The following is a 15,127-nucleotide window of genomic DNA, read 5'->3' on the forward strand; positions in this document are numbered from 1 at the left end:
TGTGTCTCGTGTTTCGCTTTTTATACAAGACTGAAAATTGTTGTTGAAATATTATTTCAACCACTATTTGTGGTGCTTGCAGCAGCCTTTTTTTCCTTCCAGCGCTGCACGTAAAGTTTTACTTTGGGCAGTAAAAGTGCTACTGATGTGATGTGGTAGAGAAGTGGGACGTTACCAAGATAGCTGAGCAGGATCAGTTTACTGCCATTTCTTCTTCTACTCCCAAGAATGCATGTAATGAAGGTATCTACCGCTTAGTATGAAAATTTTATTTTAATATTGAGATTGGCCCTATTTTTTATTGAGCAGTACACTACAGACTGCATAAAGGTTCTTTACTGGGTTGAAGAGAAAGGGGAGAGATTCAGAAATAGCTGCAGCTTTGTCCTTCCTCTCTGAAAGCAGAAAGCATAACCTCTTCCTGCTTGCAGAGGTTGTGTCGTTATGCTTCTTAGTGGGGAAATGGATGAGTATGTGGTGGACTGAGGGGTGAAATATACTTTGTCAGGAGAAAAAAGGAGTGACAGGGAAGGAGCCATTTTTGTTATGGTTGGTCCATCAGTCTACCTTTGTTGACTGCTAGATTACAAAGTCAGAACTAGTAATAATGTATAGTGTATTTCGTTGTTAGCTCAGTGACCTTTAGAGTATGCAAAATAAGAATAGTTGCACTGATTCAAGATAATTTGGGGGATGGTATTTTGGTTCTTACGCTTTTTGTAATGTTCTTGAGCTTTGCAGTATCCATGCTGGGCATCCAGCAGTATGTTTACAGCAAATACAAGCAACAAGGACTGGGCTGATGTGTGAAATATAAAACTTTTCCTCCAGTAAAGCCACTTCTTTTTTAATTAAAGAATCTGGTTACTGTTTCAACTCTGGCAAAACAGGACCCTGAATATAAAGATATATGTATAAAACTGGGTAAAATATATATTTTTGTGTGAGTGTATTGATTTTTAAAAATCAGTATGTTTTTAAAGAATGTTGAAATGTCATAAACTGTGGTGCATCTATGAATACACATCTTCTTATTGTTTGTGTTTAGAACGTATGCCATCAGAAGGATAAGAGATGCCTTCAGAGAAAACAAGAATATAAAGGATTCTGAAAAAATAGAAGAACTAGTAAATAAAGCCAAAGCAAACCTAGAGGTTATTCATCGGCAGGTATGTTTATTTCTCTCATTTTATCTGAAAGTTATACACTCCTCAGTTAACTGTCATATGCTGTTTCAGATGGAAAAAATAGATCCTTGCTCAGAATATCTCTGGATGAACAGTCATTTTTGTATCTTTGAGTATGAGAGGGTGGGAAACATCTGTTCATCAATGACGGTTGCAATAGGGGATTTAGGGATGTTTGTTCCATTAACTGGAACAGGCGCCTTGCTGTCAAAAGTTATATGCCCTTCCATTACCTTTTCTGCTGTTTGTTTTACTGTCTCTTCACTCTGCTTCTCTGTTCTGCCCTAATTTCCCTTTGAATCTGTTTCTTCTAGCTCATATGTGTATTAGATTCCTTTCCTCACTCCTTCCTCCTTCCATCATAGGTTTAGAAGACTGTCTGTGACATTCTCTCCGAATAGTCTTGCCTTCCATGTTTGTTTTTCCCCACCTCCAGATACAGTGTTAGAACAGTAGCAGAACAAGAAAATCCTAAAGTGAATTCAGTAAATGCTGGCTAAATGTGTCCAAGCAGGGGTAAAGATGTTGGTCTCTTCTCCCAGGTAACCAGTGATAGAACAAGAGGAAACAGCTTTAAGCTGCATCTGGGGGGGTTTAGATTGGATATTAGGAAAAATTTCTTTACTGCAGGAGTGGTCAGGCATTGGCACAGGCTTCCCAGAGAGGTGGTAGAGTCTCCATCCCTGGAGGTATTTAAAAGACGTGTGGATGTGGCACTTCAGGGCATGATTTAGGAGACGTGGTAGTGTTGGGTTAATGGTTGGACTTGATGATCCTAGAAGTCTTTTCCAACCTTAATGATACTACGATCACAGAATCACAGAATCAATCACAGGTTGGAAGGGACCTTGGGGATCATCTAGTCCAACCTTTCTGGGAAGAGCACAGTCTAGACAAGATGGCCCAGCACCCTGTCCAGACGACTCTTGAAAGTGTCCAACATGGCCGAGTCAACCACTTCCCTGGGGAGATCATTCCAATGATCTCTGGATGATTCTCTGGAAGAAGTTGGGTCACTGACAGTATTTTCCTCTGATGTTGTTTGAGTAGCATTTATAGCATCTCTGTTCCTTCCACTGGGCATCATATTATTTAGGTATGAACTTTGTTGAACTTTAGATACTTTATTACTTCTCATACATACCCACTGTCTATCTACAGTGACTACTGGAAATTTGAAGAAAGCAAGCTTCTACGCCTGAACTCTGTAAGGGCACTTAGAGTGCTTCAGCTATCCCTCCGTGCAAAATCTGCACTTACTGACACCAGTGAGAGCTCAGTAGTACTTTTATTAAATATCAAATGAATATGTGCACCTGTTACTCTGTGGTCTGTTTCAACATGAATCTTTTAACAACCAGCAGGTCAGTTAGTTAGATTCTCATTTCAGTAGGAAGCTGAGCCCTTTGATTTGGCAATTAAGTGTGAATATTTAGGTGCAAGTTAAATTAGTTCTTTGGAATTTCTTCTCCCAGGAACAGGTGTTGTTTTGTGCTACCATAGCTTTGCTATCTTTTTTTTAATCCAAATGCTGCTATTTTTGTATTTTAAAAGTATTTCTCGAAGAAGCAGTTCAGATTGGATTGATTCAATGCAATTATATTTAAATTGGAGTGATTTTACTCATATCTGTAGGCATTTTCAGCTCTTGTTTTTGAGGTTTTATCTTGGAGAACCTTGATAGCCAGTATTCTCCAGGGAGCTATTAGAGGCTGGAGAAGACAATGAAGGAGGGGGTGTCACAGGAGAAGAATCAGAGATCTCTCAGACAGATCTGAGCTAGTATTTATTTTATTCAGTTCTAATCAGTAAATTTAGGTATGTAAAATATTTAATAAGTACAGGTGGATTGACAGTCAATGCTATTTACTACTTTCAAAGTTAGTATGGGATATGAAGATTATCACTTAAGCTTACTTTACATTTCATAAATGTTACATGCATGCAAAAAATGTCACCAACCCATTGATGTCTGGTGTCAGGTAAGGGATCTCTCGGCCTCAAGGGGTAACCTTGAGAGGCATCCCTACTCAAGGGGAGGTCACCGCCATGCAGCTGGCTGCTGTGGAGGGAGAGCTCAACAGACCCTTATGGCTGCAGATATTTACAGCGTAAAGTGGTTGATTTGTAGTCAGATTTCCTGCTGTGCTAATGCAGTTTCGTCCACTTACCAGCCCAGCCTCCAGCCAAACCGTTTTCTGGGGGTTTGGTACAGAGTTCTCACTGATAGCCTCACCCAGTAAGATTAACTTCGGCTAGGCCTAGTTGCTGAGCGTCTGCATGGGCCAAAGTTCAGTTAGTGCAAACAGGAGGAGTGCATCCATCACGGGGTGGCAGAAGATAAGAATTCAAAAGGTCAAATTCTGCCACTTACAGGAAGCTGCATCAAAGAAATAATAATTTGTGGATGTGGGATCTCCCATAGTAAAATGCTACAGAAAATCTCTTCTAGATTGGCTACAATAAACTCCTGTCAGCATTTCAGAAAATGCTCTGTGATGGTTTTAAGAATGTAAACATATCTTTGATAAATCAGGAAGACATTAGTAAGGCTACTACAGTAACTGTTTTGCCATGAAATGGATGGCTGAAGTGTAATGAATTTATTTTTGTTTTAAAATGTCTTAATTAGGACCTCTTTGGCACGACTCTCTAGTAATAGCAAGTGCTTCCTTTTTCTGAAGAGAGTTCAATTTCAAGGTATGAAAGGTCTTGAAGTAGGTGGGAAATACTGTTCCTACTTTATAGATATGTATCTGGGATGCTGAAATGAGGATGCTGATTTGTAGTACCTTGATGTTCAGGGTATCGTGACTTGATGTAGATAGGGTTTGGATCTTGCTGGTCCTCTGAGCCTTAATAATAAAAGGCAGTTGTAAGTCAGATGGTGGGTAAGTCTTGCTAAAATAAAAGCTTTCCAGCTTTTCTTTTGACAAAACATGGACAGATTTTAAAATAAAACTCCTTTCTCCTGCCTGAGTCCTGTGAACACCTAGATCACCTTGTTACTGTGGTCCCTGAAAAAAGATACCCTTCTTCTGAAACAGACTCTTGACAGGGCAGACTCTTTTCCTTCTAGGGTGTGGGTCTTATCTTGCACCTTTTATGAAGTTTTAGCGTAGATGTCCTTCAGCATCAGATAAGTCTTTCAGCTGACTTGGAAAGAGCAGTAAGAGCATGCAGGCTTGGTTAGTCTCTGACTGGTATACCCACTCACTGTCCTTTGGAAAGGAGTAGTTGGACTTAAGGACATTTTGCGTTCATTGTTTGTTAGTGAGCATTTTGGTCATACATAAACATATATGTGTGCCCATACATACACAAATATCTCTAAAAAGCCTGCATGTGAACAATAGGTAACTATTTAATGTACTGGCCTCTATTTTGCATTGGTAAAAATGTTGTGCATTTAACTCTTCATTCAATAAAATTACAGCAATAAAAGGTTAGACAAGATTTGTTATTTTCTCTTAGCATGGATTCTGCTTTTTTCATTACACCACTAGAACCATTTTAATCTGCTAGGGGTTTTTTTCCATTTTGCTACTTGGCAGTAATGGCAAAGAAATTTTATAAGAAATCTTTCTTGACTCAAGATCGAGAGAAGTCACTGAGAACCACATTTCGCTTTGCCATGCAATACATAAATCTTGCTTTAAAATATTTTATATGTAGGTGTGAATTTTTCAGCCAGGAAGATGTTCAGAAGCAAAAAGGGCATGTCGGGTTCTAGTTCCCTGGAACAGCACCGCTTGAAATTTCAGAATATGAAAACCTCTCCATGTATGTTTTACTTTTGCAAACATAGAAGACTAGCGTTTAACACAAATCTTAAATATATTATAATCAAACTGTTTTCAAGCAAATGACAACAAGTGATTAACGGGTTATGTGTTTGCTAGTTGGAGGGACATACCAGAATAATGCAGAACAGCCTCAGTTAGTACTAAACCTGCAAGATTTTGCTTGTTTAAGGGTTTTTTCCCATATGTGAAACCAATCTGCTAAAGCTAAAGTAGTTTTAAATTTAATCACATTTTGTTATCATTCCGTGTAAGAATTTCAGGAAAAATATACTCGAAAAGTAAGAAATATTAGAATCTGACACAACTTCCCATTTTTAACACTGCTAAAACAGTGGAACTTTTGTTGAAGTATCTCCTATATGTCACACTTGTAGAAATTTTCCAAACTATAATCATGCTGCATTCAGTTTTGGAAGGGTGTATGTGTTTGTCTTACGTGTTTGCGGGAGTAGCAGGCAGTAACACACGTGGTAACTCGATGGAACCTTTTAATGGAAAATAATCTGATGAAGAAAAATTTGTCTATCAAGATAATTTTTTGACACAAGTCCCTGCAAGACTTGATGTAAGAAATTTTTTTCTAAAAAATTAAGAACTGTTGTTTGCAGAATTTCTATTGTGTTTCAGTGTCGTCTCACTTTCAGCTGCAAAGCAAGAGATAAATATTGGAAAAATAGCACCACTGTCTTAAAAAGTAAGCTTTTCATCAGGACTATTAAAAACCTTAGCATCTAAATTCATATTAATATTTACTTGCTGTCAAATTTAATCATGCTCCATGTAAAAAATCATTCTTGCTCCCTGTTTAATTGAAGATCTAAGTAATTAAGTCATCTGACATCATTAAGACTTTATATTTAAAACTAACCAAGCATAATACAAAGTGCTTTTATTTTTAAATGCAGATGCACTGAAGCAAACATGATATCTAGCATACATTTTTTTGCTAAGTTTGGGGTTTATTATGATTTAGCACGTCTTGGTATTGCTGACTTTTTCATAGCGTGTCGATAGAAATTAAATAATATCCCACTTTGCTGACAATTTGTTGTTACTCTAAAATCAAATTTATGTTCACTTTACATTCTAATTTATGGTTTAGTCATCAAAGTGACCACTGAAGTGTAAGGTTCATAAATAAGTATTTGAATCAGCCTAGTGCAAAATGTGAAATAGTGACAGATTACTGTCATTTTGTTCACGTCAGTCACTGTACAATTTGCTTGAATTTTATAAAAGTAGCTTTGTAAAGCTGAAAAGCATGGAGGAACATTAATCTCTGCCTTAGTCCTCCTCTGCTTGTTATTGGTTTTGATTTAAAAATAGTCTGGCTAAAGGAAGGAATTATTCTTATCTCAACACTGTGAAGATTTTTGTCTGTTTACTGTGTAAACAGCACAATTTGTGGTGTCTTCCCTGTAAAGAAGGGCATTGTGAGAACTGCATTGTCAAAAGTAAGTTGGAAATGGAAAGTTTTGTAAAGTTTTGTAAAGTTTTGAGGCCGAGTCCGCTGAGGTTCTTTGAGGATCACTGTAACAGCCATTCCCCAGCTATGCTAATATGACACCCTTTGTGAGTTTCCTTCGCTATTGGAGTATGTTAGCGGCAGGAGAATTTGCCCTGAAATGTTACTGCTGTTGTTGAGATTCAAGATTTATAGAAGCCACTCTGAAGATAGGATAATACTGAGTGTTTTGAAGTATTCACTAGTTTTCATTGTGACATGCTGTCTCTCAAGTTTTAAACTGAAAATATTAAAGTGAAATTCAAAAGCCATATTAGACCTGTTTGCTCTGATTAAATGCCTGTTTTAATTTATAGGACATCTCATTCTTACGTATTCCTCCACAGTACTTTGTCCTCAGTTTTAGATTGTAGCTGGAAACTACCAGTCACCTTGTTGTCCAGCTATGAAGGCTTATTTTGGTGTTCCTGGTACCTCTAAGGCTTTAGTATCAATTGTACTGTATTTGACATCACACAACTATGTACTTTTCAGTAAAACAGTTTTGATATTTCACAGCCTTTGTTTGTCCCTTTAAATAATCCAAACTGATGAGAATCATGGTTTGCACAAACCTTTATCAGGGAGACAAGAGATGCGCTATGAGAGGTTAGGCAGTTTGGATGCATGGATCTGCTTCCTTTACAGCTGGCTGGCCATCGGCATTTTCTAAGGGAACAAATGAACTTTTTCTTTTGAGTTTGAGTACTTAATACTCAGGCTTGACCTCTTACTGTTCCCTTCAGACATGTAGAAGAATGAAGGAACATAGTTTTGAAGTGTGAGAACTCTGTTAAAAAGGTTCCACTGATAATGACAAATATTGAGCACTTGCAGCATTTTTCATGTTTGCAGCATGTTGTAAGTACATTCTAATCCTTGCAATATTCATTCATTATAGTAACTTTAGCTCTGTTTCTTTTAATGAAATGCTTCATGACTCTGCCTTTATAAAACCCTGTGCAATGGTGTGAAATTTCAGTCTCATATTCTTGTGTTTCTCCATATTTGCCTTTTCTAGTAAAAATGATCAGTATGGTCTTGTTTCGAAATTTGTGTAAAATAAGAACAGTTGAACAGTTCTTCTGGATCGTTTTTTTTTTTAAGCAACCCAAGTTGTCGGTGCAGCTGTGTGTAGCCAAGTACTGAGCCTTCTTGAGGCATCCGTTAGCAGTATCTCATCTTAGCAATATCATAGATTCAAGTAATAGTTGAACAGAAGTGGAAACAATACTGAATGAATGTACTAACACAGCACTCATATTATTATGAATTGGTAATAATATAGCCACAGCATAAGGAAGCATATTTCTGGTAATCAAAATAGTATAAATATTAAAGCATGCTTAGTAAGTATTAGCAAGAAGAGCAATTTCAATTATAGTTACTCTAAAAAACCAAAGGCAGAAGTACCTTAGTTTCACCTGCTCATCCTTTTTGGCTTTATCGGCAAATCCTCCCATTGTTTTCCGTAGTTCAGTTCTAGTAATCCTGTCATTGACATGTAGCAATAGCAGGTAAATTAGTAAATGTAAAGGTAGATGTGTTTCTGGACTGAGAGCGTATCGTTGAGCATTCAGGGGACTGGTACCAATCTACGTAGTTGTGAGTGACATTGGAATTGACTGTCCCAAGGAACAGTCTTCAAGACAGCCTTCAAGAAGTATTCTGTGTATCTGAAGAGACCTGTGTTTATACTGCAAAGCACTGTAGGCTGGATGCCCTTGGCAGGAGGTGGTTCATTAAGAAAATTCTTATTAGTAGTTTTAGTTTCAGGCTACAAGTCATATTTCTGTCTCGTTATTATGAATATGTAAGAAAGTTGCAAAATACTGTGTATGGTATTTGATTATGTAAGCAGCAGTTTTGAAGCCGAGGGCAAAGAATAGCTGGAAAAGCTCTTTGAGCACTCTGAGTACAGCGTGCTGCACCCACGCTACTGTTCAGGCAAGTCACATTTTCCTGCTGGCAGCCAGTTATGTTGGAGCTCTAATATGGTTTCCTCTTACCAAGTTTGTCGCTGTAAGGAAGTTTTAAAATCACAGATTAATTTACTGCTTTTCTTTAGAAGCTCCTTGAATTTTATTTAATTCTTTTCAGACTCACAATGGTAAATACCTATTTTTCTACAAAAAATTATAGACTTAGAGTTCTTACCTAAGAAGAGTGTCCTTGGAAGTTTGCTGCTTTTTCACTAGTGTCATTTATTTCTATTTATTACAGTTGCACCTACACATTTCAACCAGGACAGAGCCAACACTATGCACGGGGAGAACTATTCCTGCCTCTCGAGCCATTTAGTTTGTTAAAGCAAGTGTAGGTGCAGGAAAGAGTTTTCAAATGCCTCATTCACCGAAGAGGAGCAGACGGTGGATGGCATAATCAAACAGTGGATGAAGATCCAATTAAAACAGTTTTATCAAGTCGCTATGTGGTATGAGTTTTTGAGGGTAATCAAGCATCTATACGCTTCTAAATACTTGCAATGGCATCTAGAATTCAGCAAATGGTTGGCATAAGCCTCTCGCACCTTTTGCTCCTAGCCTGTTGCAATACCAGTAGTCAGTTTTTAATTGCTTTTGCATATTATGAGTTCTCACTTGATTGGTTCCGTACATGTATTTAGGGAAATTATGCTGGAAGCTTGTGGCAAACCCAAACGTTGAATTCAAATCAGCTGACTTTGGTTTTTAGAAGGCATTGGGGGGCGGTTTCTGTGGAATTTCTTTTTTATTCCAAAAGTCTGTGGGGTGATATTTTTAGATTTTATTTTCCCCCTCAAGGTCATTTAAATCCTATTTGTTATGTTCAAGTTGCACTTAGTTTCCCTGTGATTTGAAAACATAACTCAAGAAATACATATTTATATATTTCTTCTGTTATAACAGTAGCCTACAAGGAAGAATAGGATTAAGAAAGCAACAGAAAGCCTTAACATACATTAAGTTTCAGTTCTCTTTATTAGGAAAGAGACACAGATGAAGGTGGAAGAAGGTGTAACATAGGATGGAGAATACCTGTCTTTTAGTAAACAAGAGAAAGCTTGAAATTTAAATTTAAATTGGGAGGCATTAAATTCAGGCATGTACTGGTTTTGTATTAGAGTAGTAGTATTAGAGTGTTAGTATTAGTATTAGAGTGAATGCATTTTATGTCCAGTAAATATCTGTAAGGTTGGGGGGGCCGGGGCGGGGGGGGGAGGGGGAGAGGGGAGGAGGAACAATGTAATAGGAGTGACATTTAAAAGGTTTGCTAAATTTGAACGGAAACCCAGGTGAATCAGAACTTGGCCCTTCCCAGGACGTGTCAGGAGTGAGTTCCGCTTCAGCCAGCCTTTTGAAATGGCTTTTTCATCTTGGCATGTAGGATAGCTTTGGAGATAGGCAATATTGTAACAGATGCCAAAAGCCCAGAGCTGCCCTATCAGCTTAATTTGTAGCAGCTGAATGTGTGGGGAGTATAACAGACATTTTACCTGTCTTCAGGTGGCGTGGCTCTCCAGGTTACACCTGTGTGAGTCTCCAGAGCGGTGTTACTCCTTAGGCTTTCCTTTAACTCTCCTGATGGAGAGCAAGACTGTATTTTCACAAGTCACTTGCTGCTGTTTGCCCTGCTGACTAAATTACAAGTGGCAGGTTCTGCCTGCAATATTAAATATGAAAAATAGACCCTGCATTGAAAGTAACCTTTAGGCTGCAAGCAAAGGTGATTCAGAGGTAGAATGAGGCTTTGTTTTTCTGATCTAAGAGCCTTAGTGTAAAACACAGCATTTGGTGTATGCAGTGTCTTTTCCTAAAAAATATATAAAAATAAAGACTGTTGAGTGTTGGCAGCTGCTTTTAAGATACTTTAATTATCTGTCATAAAGAGCTGTCATTATTTTTGTTACATGTATTTAGTGGCTAATCCAGTGAGGTTGGGGCGTTATCATAAATGATAAGTAGTTATATAATGCATCCAGAGCTCTGAGCATCTGATGTTATGCACAGAGGAGAGCTGTCTGAAGGACAGGAGAAGGACTTACTTTCCAGAGAGCAATTTGGCATTACACAAATGCTAGGTGTAAACTTCCACATGGAAGAGAGTAAGTTTCATCAGCCTGGCTGATCAGTAGCTTCTTGAAACAGTTAGTAGCACTGATGGAACCAGTCTGTGCTGAAGAAGGCTCCAGAAGCAAGGCAGGCTCATGTTTTCAGGGAGATGCGTTCATCTGCCTCTTGTCCCTTCGTGCTTTCTGCTTTCCTCTGTTTGGTGTCTCAAGGGCTTCTGCCCAGTGTGTAAATGAGTACAGTTCATAGGGGCGGCTGTTGCAAAAAAACTTCAAGGGGGCGTCTTCCAAATGAGGTAACACCAAGTACATCTGTGTCCTAGCATAAATATAAAATATTGCCGAGAGAGGGAAGGTAGAAATAAGTGCTGGTAGTTCCGATCACAGCTGGAATTACTTCTGCCATGTTTCTAATCTGACTGTGTGATCTTGAGTTGATGCCTGCCAATCTGGTTTGTAGTGTTGCCAGTTGAGGGAGGATTTGAATATTGAATTTCTAGCATTAAAGTATATTAACCTTTGAGCAACTTTCTGTCTTTTTTGCTGCATGGTGTCTGCTGCAGAGCAGAACATTTGTGGAAGATCCATTTCTACTGAATAGAAGTATGGCAGGTTTTGTGTGTTATTTATGAAATGTATAACGTTTGTAAAAGCCTTGCATATGTATTGTGACTTACATTCACATCAGAACATAGATCTCTCCTGAGCGTCCCTTTTCAGTGGTGTAATCCTGGGGTAAACCAGCTTTAAGTACAGCTAGACCTTGAGGAAATGAAAGGGATTGCTGTTTTGAGGACTTCTGAAAAAGTAAGAGAGACAACAGTGCTGTTATTACAACAGTGATGTCTGTTTTGATCTCCCACAGTGTGCTGGTTACTTTTTGAGAAAACTTTCCTTCCTGGTTTTGTACTGCTTATTGAAAGGATACAGTGTCAGGTTCAATGGCACTGCAGATGAGTGGGCATGCTTCCCTCCAGGAGGAGCTGTGGCATTTTTGTCTGGTGCCTCGGATCCCCGGGACTGTTCTGCTGCCCTTGAACTGCAGTCTGCAATTCAGGATGACGATGTCGGTGTTGGCGTCCTTATTATCCAACAAGTCACCTAGTCCTGTAGCTGTGGTACAGTGTTGTTTTTTTTAATGACATTTACTCCCCCCATGCTCAGTCATCAGTCTCTCAGCATATTCCAGTTACAGTTTTTACCCTTTACAGATAACGCAGTGAAGGAGGGAGATTTTAGCTCCTCTTTAAGCTAGTTGCATTCTTTTCTGGCCTTTCAGCTGGCCATGCTTCTCCCCTCAGCACAATGAAAATACAGTACGTAAAATCTTCCCCTGCCATTCTGAATCAGATGCCTTTTTTTGTTTCTTCCACAGACTTGACGAACTATGTCAAGTCTAAAGAATTTATTCTTGTCTTCATTCTCAGCATAAGGCCAGCCTGCAAAGTGCTCTATCTGTCCTATTTCCTCCAAGAACCTGGCTTCGCAAGTGCTTTTTATTTCCTCATCTTATTTGCTTCATGCTGCTTCTGTTGGTTCACTTACTAAAACTCTTCCATTATCTGAGTTGCAAAGGGACCAGTTGTTTTCTTATTTTAAAATTGCTTGTCAAAATGAAACCTGTTTATAAACCCCACCAATGTCAACTGTCATTTAATACAAATCTGGAAAAAAGTTACTTCAGGAAAAAATAAAAGTGCCTTCTTTCTGGTCCTCTGTGTCTGGTGTGTCTGCATGTATTATAATCTTCTGTGGTTTAACATAGCATCAAATACAGTCTCTGTCATTAGTATCACTTGACTGAATTTGCAGCCAGGAAAATTCATTGTGATCTAGTTTTATATTGACGATAAACGTAAACATATGTGTGGCCTTCACAGAAAGCTCTTTCAAACAAAGAAGCTTTATCATTGATGTATTATGTTTCAATTCTATCTTTTTTGTGGAAATTTGGATTCTGTCTATTGTCTCAGTAGTAAGCTGCTTGTATTTGAGGGAAATGTCTTTGATCCATGAAGTTGTGAAGGCTAAGCTTTAAGGAAGAAAGTTGCTAGACTCCCAATATCAGCATGTCTGAGCCAGCCCTTGGAAGTTTAAGCAGGGAAAACTGTTTTCTAGACAAGAGTGTCGAGAGAAGTTTAATTAGTGTTTGCGCAGTCTCCTTGCTACTGGTGCATTGCTGCTGTCTTTAGCTCTGTGCTTTCTGAGGTGAGCCTGGGGTTTTTTTGGCCATTAAAAGCTATAGCTGCAGTGCCCTTCATCTTGGTGACAGGCATTATGCCAGTACATTAATTCTGAAAGCAAGTAAAAAGAAGAAGAAAAAAGAGACCAAACTCTTCCAGTAACATTTAAATCACAAATTGACTGAGTCCTGTTGTTATTCTCTCTGGGATATGTCAGATGTATGCTTCCCCCTTTCGAGGTATGGACTGCCTGAACGTCCTTCCTAGGCTGTTTGCTTTGCAGGAGGTGAACCATTTCTAAGCAGAGTTTCAAGTTCACCTTTATAATTTGGTCACTTGTAGAATGTATATAAATACATACTTTGAAACAAAGCTATGCTGTTTATCCTGTAAACAAGGTCTTGTCCCTCACTAGGGCAGTTAGGAATATTGCAGTGTAGTGGCTAAATAATATGCTAAAGTCTTTCTTCTATGAGGATAATTCACTTGCTGAGCAGTTGCTTTGGTAATTTTTAACCATATTTGCATCCGAGTGTAGGGTTAATGCGACCTCTTCACTTAGCCTTTCACATTAATATAGCTCTTGTTTGTAATTCTGTTGACCCAATGCTTTGGTTATGTGTTCAAACGATCATAATTTTAATGAAAAGTATTTTTGTCTCACAGCAGTCTAATTTCTGTGCACATTTGTCAGTAGTGAATACTTATTGGGGGTGATTACTCTCGAACTGCTTGTGCCAGTATACCTCTGGGAGGTTAATCAATCTTGTGCTTTTTAATTGACATCGATAATGTGTTTACATTTATCAATATTTCTTAATTGTCAAGTTATAACAGTGGAACTTCAGTAATAAATCATGCCAATGGTTAACTTCATATATTAGATTTTTAAGAGTCTCCTTAAGCAGCTTGACATGTTGTAATTTGCTTTTAAATGATTTGTATGTATGCTCATGGGGGAAGAGGAGGAAAAATTGATGTGCAAGGTTGCACTGTAGTATAATACTGAAGAACTAACCCACTGACAGTAAAATACCTTTACCACAGGTATGGTATGCTTTATGGGTAAAAAAGAAAGTCAGTCTTTTCAAAGTGCTAGTTTTATTACTAATGATTTTGTGAGTATGACAGTACACGTACATTTGTTGTGCCATCCCAAGGGAGTTGTCAGGGCTGGGACTGCTTCCCTTCTCTCAGCTGTACAAGCAAGGCAGAGGGCAGAGAGAATTGTGAGTACTACTGCTCCTTTACAGAAGTAGCAGTGAGCTCTGGGACATCAAAGCACCCTGATTTTAACTGTGCATTTCACCACAAGCCTGTCCTTAAGATCTTAAGGTGGAAATGAAGGAAGCTATTCGTGTTTAAATTTAAGCATATATTTAAAGACTTTGATGCATAGGGAACTAAATTATTTGCCCGGGTTCCCAAAATGTGCTCACAGCAGGAATTAAAGCATGATATTCCAAGTCTTAGAACAGTCTCTATCTCAGTAGGTATCCCTCTGTCATCTACCTCACTCTCTTCTCTGTCCCCTTTAGATCCAAGGAGCAGCAGACTGGAGAAGATCTGCTTAGACAGAAAGCTGGCAGGATGCTGACCACATTGTTTGTGTTAGTCTTACCATGTTTTATGGGCCACACTGAAGACAATATAAGAATTTAAAACCCTGCCTAATGGGCAGTGAAGAGAGACTTAATAGCTAATGTTGTTATTTTCTAGTTAAGCGAGAGCCAGTGTGAACACCAGGATGGGAAAAGGGAAAAGTAGGGAAGCAGCTATTTGTGGTTTTTGCAATTTTACTTGTCTTTTTAATTGAGATCCTAAAGGTAAAGCTGCAGTTTTTCAAGTAAACATACATATACATACAAAAATTCAGATAAAATGCATTAATGTTGTTAAACTCAAATATGGTATAAAATTAATTATTTTAATATTTTACTGTGTAGGGCCTAATTTTGCAATGCTACTTGTAGAAGGAACTGTTGACTAATTTAGTTATCTGAAATGCTGTAGAATTAAATAGTATTTTACATAGAGATACACCATTTGCTTAAGTTCAAAATGAGATTAGAAAAAATGCTTATTTTGTGAAAGAATAGCAGGTAAGTTGGAAGAGCTGGAGAATAAATATGACTAACCTTTGATCAGCTGAAACAATAGGGAAAGAGTATTTATATACCTAATGATAACAAGCCGCCTTTATCAAGGGGTGAGTGAAAAATTCACCAGGGTCTCAGTCCTAGGAAACAAAAGGACTGATTTAAACATCCAAATCTTGATGCAGGTAGCAAAATTCCCTGTCATTTGAGCAATTCAAGGTCTGACATGTCCACATTCCCATTCCTCTTGCCTTTCTTGTTCTCCATCCTGACTCCATCCTCACATAGTACTATAGCCTA

General features: G+C 38.3%; 1 protein-coding gene across 4 annotated transcripts in view; it reads left to right on the forward strand.

Moving 5' to 3' along the window:
* The window catches only part of LYRM4 (LYR motif containing 4), a 94,922-nt gene that overhangs the window by 23,457 nt on the left and 56,338 nt on the right, over positions 1–15,127 (forward strand). For all 4 annotated transcript variants that reach the window (XR_012659061.1, XM_075084112.1, XM_075084113.1 and 1 more), the window contains one exon: positions 1,049–1,169. Coding sequence is in view for 3 of the 4 variants with exons in the window: in XM_075084112.1 (XP_074940213.1) it covers positions 1,049–1,169 (121 nt within the window). In the remaining variant the exon portion in view is untranslated. The remainder of the gene's footprint in view (positions 1–1,048; positions 1,170–15,127) is intronic.

Source organism: Phalacrocorax aristotelis, chromosome 2 (assembly GCF_949628215.1).
Source record: "Phalacrocorax aristotelis chromosome 2, bGulAri2.1, whole genome shotgun sequence".
In the NCBI taxonomy this organism is placed as follows: Eukaryota; Metazoa; Chordata; class Aves; order Suliformes; family Phalacrocoracidae; genus Phalacrocorax; species Phalacrocorax aristotelis.